Genomic DNA, 9,436 nt, shown 5'->3' with positions numbered 1-9,436 from the left:
TTTTTTTTTTTTTTAAGGGTTTAGGGTTTAGGGTTTAGGGTTTAGGGTTTAGATTTTAGGGTTTAGGGTTTATGGTTTAGGGTTTAGGGTTTAGAATTTAGGGTTTAAGATTTAGAGTTTAGGGTTTAGGGTTTAGATTTTAGGGTTTAGGGTTTATGGTTTAGGGTTTAGGGTTTATGGTTTAGGGGTTAGCGTTGTGGAGTGGAGTTTTGGAGATAGGATTTCAAATTTTTTAAAAGAAAAAGAAAATTCAAAATAAAAAATATTATTTTGGTCATTTTAATTTTTGAGATTTATTTTGTGAAAAAAACTTAAAAATGTCTATCTGAGAGAATTGCCCGAAATATAATTATTACTTACACAAATTTATCAACGCAAGAAACACTAAACATTTGACGCCAAGTTTTTAAAAAATTTCAATTGTTACCATAATATAGTTTTTTTGTTTTGTTTTGTAATCACCAAGTTTCTGAGTTGAACTTCCGATTTACTTATTAGGACGTAGACTCACATACTGACTCCTAAACCATCGAATCAACATGACTAATAAAGTGTAGTATAATTCTTGGTTAACATTTTTTAAAAATGTACATACGTAGCGTTGAGAGGAGCTGCAACTCTCAAGGCGAGGGCATTTAAGGAGGTATGGAGCATAGCGGCAGTGATTCCGGTGGAGAAGGGGATACCGAAAGGCGGTGTAAGCAGCGGCGGTGGCGGTGGTTACCAAGGCTGTTTAACTCCGGAAGACAATTTTCTTGGGATATGTAGTAGAGAATTGCTAGCTAAAGGTTGCGAATTGCTTAAACGCACCCGCGAAGGTTTGTTATTGTCTTCAAATACTTACGATTTATTTCATGTTACGTATAGTTCTTGAATACATTAATGTAATTCCAATATTTTAATACTCGTTTCATATCTATCAGGCGATCTTCATTGGAAAGTTGTTTCGGTATACATAAATAGAACAAAGCAGGTAAAAATATATTAAATCATACTATAGTTTAAGCTTTTTAGATACCTATACTATATTTTAGTTTTAAGTAAATCGACCTTTATTGTGGAAACTAAATTACATTTTCCATTGTTTTAATTGTCATGTTAAATTATTGTGCAGGTAATGTTGAAGATGAAAAGTAAACATGTTGCCGGGACCATTACAAAGAAAAAGAAGTGTGAGTGAAATAGTGATGCTTTGCTTCTCTCTTACTCTTTCATAGTCTTTAATCGATCCCAATGGATAAAAGGCCAAAAAGGTACTAACTTTGGAATACTTTTCGAAGTGTACTATTAGATCCTAAAGTCAAAAAACGATCTAAAGTTAGTCTGATGATTGTCTAAAGATATATAATCGGTCTCGAATACTTTTTGTTTCAAAATAACACGAAAGACTAGGTGATGGTAGGCTAATAATGATATTATATTAGACATGTTAGCATAGTCTTAAATTTGGTCTCATAATTAAAATAAGTTTCTGAACGTGTTCTTGTTTTTGATCTATATAGATGTGGTGGTGGACCTTGTGAAGGGATTAACTGCGTGGCCTGGCCGTGAATTGCTCGAGGGAGGAGAGGATTTGAGGTACTTCGGGCTAAAAACATTAGAGAAAAGAGTGATTGAATTCGAGTGCAAAAGCCAAAGGGAGTATGATCTTTGGACACAAGGCGTTTCCATGCTTCTTTCCCTTGCTTCTGATAGTAGGCATTAATGTTGAATTAAGGTAAAGGCTTGTTGGGTGTAAAGTCAGTATGAAAATGAAACAATGGGAAGATTGGTATTATATTCTTCTAAAATGGGATTAAATCGTCTAAATATTTATAAGGTAAGATCTTATGCAAATTACGTAATGTTCTCGTTGTTAAGCTATGAACTATGGTGATGGAGAAATCAGATGAACGTAGGGGTTGACCTATTGCTTTGTTTCTTCTGGGGTGATTGTAGCATAGAAAAAACCGGCAAGCTTTCTTTGTTCGACACTGAAACCTAAAGATCACTGTGTACGTACATAACCAAGAATCTCATTTGTAACAAGAAGTTTATGAACTTTTCCCAGCACACATTTCTGACAAAAATCCAATATATGAACCTCTTTCGCATTCAAATAACTATTCTTTACCATAGCATTCTTATTCTTCAAAATGATGCCCAAGTCTAAAATGCCATCTGTTCGTGATATTAACTTATATTCTAGCCAAGGTTGCTTCAGCTTTCACAACAGATCCTTCAAGATAATAAACCATTTTTATAGTCTCTTCAAAAGACTTTCTTTCCATCCTTGAAGAATGTGACTTTGTAGTCTTCTCCGGTATAATTGCAACCATGTTTCTCCATCTGATCATGAAAAAATCAGATTAATTCCCTTTGCAAGCAGCAACCTTACCTCTGTTAGCACCACCTTAGACAGATCAGTGTTTAAAATCTTCAGTTTCCCAATTCCTTTAGCTTCACTCAATGTATTGTTCCCCAAGAGTATCTTGCCCCCTTCAAACTCTTCTAGATCAAATAGTACTTCTCGCTTTGGCGTTTTGTGAAAGCTGCATCTAGAGTTAGGACCCATTTTTCTTTTGTGTCTTGCCCTTTTTGTGAGGATCATTGGAAATTCTTTATTTTGTGCAACATTATCAGAATATGAAGATTTCTGGTCCTTTCTTTCTGGACATTCGCGTTTAAAGTGTTTCTCCTTTCCTCATATCCAACACTCTCTTGTCTTAGGATTAAACTTGCCTTGAGACGTTGATCTAAAGTCTTTTCTCTTTGATCTATTCCTCCCTTGGTTATTAAACCTTTTCTCGGTTATTCTTCTTGAAACAATTAACCCTTCAACATTAGATCTAGGATGCTTGCCTAATCCTTTTCTTTAAGTTCTTGCCGAAGCAGTCACTTCTTTGACTATTAGCGTTTCTTTTCGATTCCCATAATTAAGTCACTACAATAAAATTGAGTATTCATTGCGCCGAAAAAACGCTACTATACGATACCATACCGTTATTAGGTACGTTGTATCATCGGCCGCGATAATAGGTCTTCCGCTTAATATAGCGCTTTTCGCTTCCACTACTGTATGTTTTAGTTAGATAGCGGTTTCCTTTTTGTTATTTAAAGTTTTTAATATAGCATTTGTATTTCATTATTGATCTCATGTCATATATTTTTACAAATTTCGTTTTGTAGCGTTTATGTTTTCAATTATTTAAAACTACAATATATTAAAAAATAGATATAAATGAAATCTAATAATTAAACATAATTAATTAAACATTAGAAGTTTACATTTCCAGTTGACATGAAGTTCAACAAAGATCCAACAACACAAAAACATACAAGCATCAGATAAATTTTACTTTGTCATCAGGCCAAGCCACAGTGGTACCTAGAGCATCAGATATACATTCAACTTCTGCATTTGGTCTCCAAACTCTTGCATCTCCAATCTTTGCCACTCAAACGAAGACCTTGCAAGCATTTTCTCCTAACGGGACAAAGTGTACTCTATCCTCTGGATTTGTGGAAACAAGACGGTCTTCAGCCACAGTCTTTCCTGAGTTTAAGCAATCCAACAAGAGGTACTTCTTCTCTGGACTTGATTTAGCTGTGTCCAAGATGTTACTAACACTCTATCACCCAAAGTGGCAAACAAAAGCATAAGACCAAAGTTAATAACAACCACAACACATCTATTTAATGTTCCAAAAGCTTACCCGAGGTGAAGAGAATAATGGTGAAACTCTAAATGGTGATTGATTAATAATATCTATCTTCTGAATTGGCCAAGCGATACTGAGACGAAGTGCATCATCAATTGTTGACATCTCAGGACTAGGTCTCCACAAAGCCTCCTTCTTAATCACTTTTTCAATCTTCACAATTGCAGCATTGGGTCCAAAGAGAATATTGCTGACCAGTTGCTTTAGATCAGTTGAAAACAAACCACCCTCAGCAATCACATCATCGCAAGTCCAGTCACAGATGCGTATTTTATCCGATGATGCCTAAGACATGAATAATGTGTTACACCATAATTGAAACAGAAAACCAATTCATACCAGATTAGAGAAAGAAGATGTTTACCGATGAAGCAGTAGTTTGAATTTCTGGTGGAGTTGTGGTCGTTATCCAGAATGATCTTTTCAGCTGGCCAGGATATTTTGCTATCCAATGCTTGACCAAGTGAAAATATACTTGTGGTTGGCCTCTAGACATAAGCATCATCACCTACTTCACACCAATCCAGAAGCTGACACCTCATAACTACCTTGCTAGCACTGGTAATCTCAGCTACAGAACCATCAGAATGTTTTGACAAAAAAAAAAACTTATGCACATGCGTCTGCAGCTCTTCGATCTTCTTGAGAAATTGCAAATGTGTCTCTTCAAGCTTCTGTACATGCGTGTTTCTAGCCTGAACGAATGCTAGCTTTGAAGCAATAACTCCTCCGCCCATCCCTCTGACTCTTCGATTCTTGTCTTTACCTAACACTTGACTCACAACATCATCTCTGAAGTTATTACTACATGTGGATCTCATTTCAGTATCAATTGACTTTATTTGTTCCTGATACACAACAATATTGTGTCAATATCTTCTGATTTCCTAAGTCAATTAACTCAGTATACACTTACAATTGTCTCTGCAAATTCTGGTTTGACAAGTCTTCCATTAGAATGAGTGTGTCCTGCCACCCAAATCTTACTCCTAGTCACCTTGCTAGGGTCATAGCTCTTTTGTTTCTACAAGTACAAATGGGTGATCAATAAGATGTAAATGAAATAACAACAACTCAGAATTAAGCCAATACCATCTCATGAGCTAGGCGAATCATTCCTTTGCGGCTGGTGGTGTGGGGGTATTTGCTCCTTCCTTGGCTCCCTATATTTGTCACTGTGTATCTGCACAAACACTCAGGAAATCAATAACTTAAAAAGATGTCTGTGCAAATCAAGAGATTAAACATTTACAACCTTGAATTCGTCTGTAGTTTTACTCTTGACCCATTTATTCCATTCTGCCATTGACTGGATGTTGCTCGGTTTTAATGTAGGTATTATTGTCCTACTCGCACTTCGGATTTGGGAAACAAGCCTAGACTTTGAAGCTCGCCATATACAACCCATTTGCTTGAAAACACAAGCTTTTTGCCAATCTTCTATTAAATTGAGCCTTCCCTGAAATAATTTGAAACTTAAAAACATAAGCTTCACTGTCATATATATAAGAAGGATATATTAGATACATAGAGTACCTGAATCTCCTCCCACAGAACGTAGCTAGTTTTTTCATCGAGGTGCCTCCAATCATCAAGTAGTACATGAACATGCTCTCTCACTAGAGGTCCAAGAAAGGATGACAGAGTTACAGATCCTTTGCCAACATGTCCATCCAGAGATGTGAACTCAACATCAACCTTTTCCTCTGGTTGTTTAGTAACTCTACGCATCTTAGTTAGACCTCGAGTTCGCTTTTTTGGTGACTGTTTCTTCATTTTGAGCTTCTCCAGTTGATGGATGCATACTCTCTTCCTGAGGCTGCGTACGCTCTTCTTGAGGTTGCGTACGCTCTTCCTGAGGCTGCGTATTCTCTTCATGAGCTTCTCCATCGCACTGCAATGTTACATCCTCTAAATACTCATCTCCATCTTCCATATCAGCTTATCCATTCTCTTCAGTTTCTCTGTGTTCTTCTTCTTCCTGTGCAGCCTCTTGGCGACGTTGTTTTTTTGCCTGAGTACCAGTTTGCTTTTTTCTGATCATCTCTGCAGGGGTCGGGGGAATGCCTGATTGACGTCGACTGCGTCGGGTAGTGACTGTATCTCCTCGCTTTGCCATTTTAGCAAACCTGAAACACAACCAATAATCTATGAACTACCAGCAAAAATTACTTCAACCAACTATTCCACTACTAAGACTGCTTCACAATCATCTCTAACACAAAACTTTCGTCATCAGAGGACTGGTTCACATAATCTTCAATTTCTGGAATTGTCAAAGTTGCGGCAACAAACTCCTTCTCTAACTCAAGCTCATGATACCCTCTAGGTGGCACCCTCATAACGACAGACCAAGGTGAGGAATCATCTTCTTTAGCGTAAAAGATTTGTTTTGCTTGTGATGCCATAGTATACGGATCTTGGATATACGGAGACTGGTTCACTTGGAGGTTCACTAGTGTAAATCCTTGCTCTTCTTTCACACTGTGACCTTTGTTCGCCCACTTACACTTGAAGAGTAAAATCTGAAACATATGGTAGTTGAGGAGTATGATTTCTTCAATAACTCCGTAGAATGCAACCATGTCCGCCTTATGTGCAGTATCTCTGGCACTGGATCTACACATGCCGAAGGTTTCATATGTAACTCCACTGTTCTGAGTCTTCCACATAACATCGTCAGTCTGAAACCGATTTCCATTAATGAAATATCCTTTATATGTTTGAGCAGTATGTCTTAGTCCAAAAGCCAACCATCTTAGATTTTTTGAATGAGCGTCGGAGTTAGGAGGGATCTGCAGTTAAAGGGAATTCAAACTTAGTGTGTAATCATATAATTTATAGAAAACAACATCTTAGCTATATTGAAAACAACAGAGAATTATACCCTTTCTTTTACCCATTGTGAGAACTTCTCTGCATGAACTTTCTATAGAATTGTTTTATTTCTTTCACATCTTGCATCATTAAGATGCAATTCTTTTAAATGCATCATGTAAACGATAACATGACATTAGATTTATATCAAAACAAATAAACAAAATGAATCAATAAAGATAATCTTTGAACTTACTCAACATATGGGTTCATCACTGCCATGTTCATCAAAACATATCGATGGGCTATGCCTCGATCTTTATCAGTAAGAGTAACTTGAGTAGCCTTCTGCAATGACCGGCCCCCAAGTATTAGATCATTTGTCTGAACATCTTCATTGCAGTTTATTTTCTCTTGAACCGGTACAAAATTATGCAGAAACTCTAAGCAGAATGCTATATATTCTCCAGCTAAATATCCTTCAGCCATACAAGCTTCTAGCCTTGCATAGTTCCTTACAAATGCTTAATGTACCTGCATATCAAGCATTTAATCAGTTAGAGAGTCTATGATTCAAAACATAACAATAGAACACCAAAACACTAAATTCACAGTTAGTACCTTTCAAATGGATACATCCATCTAAAATGTACCGGACCACCCAGACGTGCCTCCCTTGCCAGATGTAGGGGAAGGTGAAACATTATGTCAAACAAAGATGGGAAAAAATACCTCTCCATTTGGCACATTGTCTCTATAAGCTCAGTCTCCAAAGATATTAGATTCTCATGGTCAAGAACTCGCTGACAAAGTCTGTTAAAGAAGCTGCACAACCTTGTAACTGCAATCCTAGGACAATCCGGGAGTAAGCCTCTCAACGCCACTGGTAGAAGGTTTTGCAGAAGCACGTGATGATCGTTAGACTTCAATCCGCCAATTGTGGGTGGTTCCACAGAGACACAGCTTGCAATGTTCACAGAATATCCATTTGGTCCTCTAAATAGACTTAAATCTCTTGCAGAATTTTCTTTTTTTTCATCTTTCTTCAGCCAATAAGCAGCATGAGGTAAGTATGTTCTCTTCCCTTTTAGATGAACATGTAAGTTGTTTCGAATCTCCATATCTTCAAGATTCTTTCTTGATTTCACACCATCTTTTGACTTCAAATTTTGCATCATAATAGATATGATAGCATTAGAGACATTCTTCTCCACGTGCACGACATCAATGTTGTGACGAACCGGCATTTCATAATACATAAGACAAATATTGTTACTAGTTTAGAAAAATATTCTTAGTTATAAAGTTAGACTGAATATTTACCTTCCAGTAAGGCAACTCGAAGAGGATGGACCTTTTCTTCCACCTCCAGTGATTTGTGTCTTCTTCGTATTCATCCTCTAAAATAACCTCATCTTCACTGAGAACTTTTCTTCTTCTTTTGCCATTCCTCTCTAACGGTTTCCCAAAGTTATTTATGAAATCCTTCAGTGTCTCAAAAATCTCTGATTCACTTTGAATTCTAGATACAGTCCCTTCTTCAACTGTGTTGTCAAACCATTTTCTTCTTCGTCTGTAAGGATGCTCAGGTCTCAGCCTCTTTTTGTTTCCCAAATACACATGCTTTCGACTAAACTTCAACCATCTAAAGGATGTATCCTTTCCACAGACAGTACATGCTTGTTTCCCTTTGACTTTACACCCAGCCAATGTCCCTAATCCAGGATAATCACTGACAGTCCACAACAACATTGTTTTTAGTGTAAAATTTTCCTTCTGAAACGAGTCATAAACAACAATACCTTCATTCCACAAATCATTTAGATCATCTATCAAAGGAGCTAGGTAGACATCGATGTTGTTGCTCGGTGCAGTTGGTCCATGGATTAGGAAAGTCAACATGATGTTCTCTTCCTCCATACACATTGTTGGATGCATGTTGTAGTTGACTAATAACACCGGCCATATGTTGTATTTTGTGTTCTGGATTGAGAAAGGATTCATACCGTCAGTAGAGAGTCCAAGCTGGAGGTTTCTTGCTTCTTCAGAAAACTGTGGCCACTTATCCTTCACGGTGGACCAAGTGATAGAGTCTTCTGGGTGCTGCATTGTACCATCTGAACTAGCATTATTGAAATGCAAAAGTAAATCTTCAGCCATCCTTTTAGATCTAAATATCCTCCTGAATCTGTCTTTGATTGAAAAAATACCTTAGAACCTTAGCTGGAATCCATGTCCTCTCCTCACCAGTGTGCTTATCCCTTTCCATCTTGAATTCCACATCTTGGGCAACTTATGATGTCCTTGTATTCCTTACGATAAAGTATGCAGTTGTTTGTGCATGCATGAATCTGATCGTATCCAAAACCAAACACTTTCAAGAATTTCTTCATTGCATCTGTTGAACTTGGAAGGACATTATCTCTGGGAAGCATGTCATGAACTACCGTCAAGATCTGGGGATATCTTGCATATTTACATTGTTTTAATTATCTTTTCTTGTGCATATTGGTCTTTCGGAATAGCATTGACGCATGTTTAGGTTGCATTTCCATGCATTAGTCCTTATCAGGTGCTGGAGTGAGTTTCATGATGAACTATGTGTTCCAAGGAGTGTTTTGATGCCAAAAGAATGAAAATGAGTCGTTGAAGGCTCCTAGCGGCCAGGCGTAGCGGCAAAAGCTGGTCGCTACAAAAGATAGAGCTGAGGCGCCTAAGTACCGTAGCGGGAGTGTGTAGCGGGTTATAGAGACCGCTAGAGTTGAGGCGCCTTCTACAGCGGCCAGCCGTAGCGACCTCACGAGGTCGCTATGCGTTCAAGACTTCGAAAAATCTCTTATGTATCCTAGCGGCCACACGTAGCGGGCATGGCAAGTCGCTACAGCGCAAGCGCCTTCTGTAGCGGCCAGCCGTAGCGA

General features: G+C 37.8%; 2 protein-coding genes and 1 long non-coding RNA gene across 4 annotated transcripts in view; 1 reads left to right on the top strand and 2 right to left on the bottom strand.

Annotated features, from left to right (window-relative positions):
- LOC106322639 (VAN3-binding protein-like) overlaps positions 1-2,055 on the top strand; it is a 5,814-nt gene extending 3,759 nt beyond the window's left edge. The window contains exons 4-7 of one of the 2 annotated variants that reach the window (XR_001266482.1): positions 600-818; positions 924-973; positions 1,115-1,253; positions 1,503-1,589. Coding sequence is in view for 1 of the 2 variants with exons in the window: in XM_013760722.1 (XP_013616176.1) it covers positions 600-818; positions 924-973; positions 1,115-1,172; positions 1,503-1,705 (530 nt within the window). In the remaining variant the exon portion in view is untranslated. Of the gene's footprint in view, positions 1-599; positions 819-923; positions 974-1,114; positions 1,254-1,502 lie in introns of both variants that reach the window. The other variant, XM_013760722.1, reaches the window with a different exon arrangement.
- Positions 2,056-3,335: 1,280 nt separating this feature from the next.
- LOC106325579 lies at positions 3,336-6,300 on the bottom strand. The gene is made up of 7 exons (XR_001266943.1): positions 5,238-6,300; positions 4,957-5,160; positions 4,794-4,884; positions 4,618-4,725; positions 4,066-4,549; positions 3,696-3,986; positions 3,336-3,611 (listed from the first exon to the last, which is right to left on the bottom strand). It is a non-coding gene; the product is annotated as an uncharacterized LOC106325579 (long non-coding RNA).
- A 733-nt stretch (positions 6,301-7,033) lies between these two features.
- Positions 7,034-8,787, bottom strand: LOC106324140. The gene is made up of 4 exons (XM_013762161.1): positions 8,729-8,787; positions 7,842-8,640; positions 7,251-7,678; positions 7,034-7,052 (listed from the first exon to the last, which is right to left on the bottom strand). Exons 1-4 carry the CDS (start codon positions 8,785-8,787, stop codon positions 7,034-7,036), a joined length of 1,305 nt encoding a protein of 434 aa, XP_013617615.1.
- Between the last annotated feature and the right edge of the window lie 649 nt (positions 8,788-9,436).

Source organism: Brassica oleracea, chromosome C2, assembly GCF_000695525.1.
Source record: "Brassica oleracea var. oleracea cultivar TO1000 chromosome C2, BOL, whole genome shotgun sequence".
Lineage (NCBI taxonomy): Eukaryota > Viridiplantae > Streptophyta > Magnoliopsida > Brassicales > Brassicaceae > Brassica > Brassica oleracea.
The sequence above is the reverse complement of the archived record's forward strand: the minus strand, read 5'-3'. Positions and strand labels throughout refer to the sequence as shown.

What these genes read in the sequence shown, in the direction of transcription:
- LOC106324140 (XM_013762161.1), bottom strand. Translation starts at nt 8,787, where the DNA reads ATGGAAAGGGATAAGCACACTGGTGAGGAGAGGACATGGATTCCAGCT. An exon ending in ATTCCAGCTAAGGTTCTAAG is followed by an intron (nt 8,641 to 8,728) that starts GTATTTTTTCAA and finishes CAATAATGCTAG; the next exon opens with TTCAGATGGTACAATGCAGC. An exon ending in TCGAGTTGCCTTACTGGAAG is followed by an intron (nt 7,679 to 7,841) that starts GTAAATATTCAG and finishes CAAAATTTGAAG; the next exon opens with TCAAAAGATGGTGTGAAATC.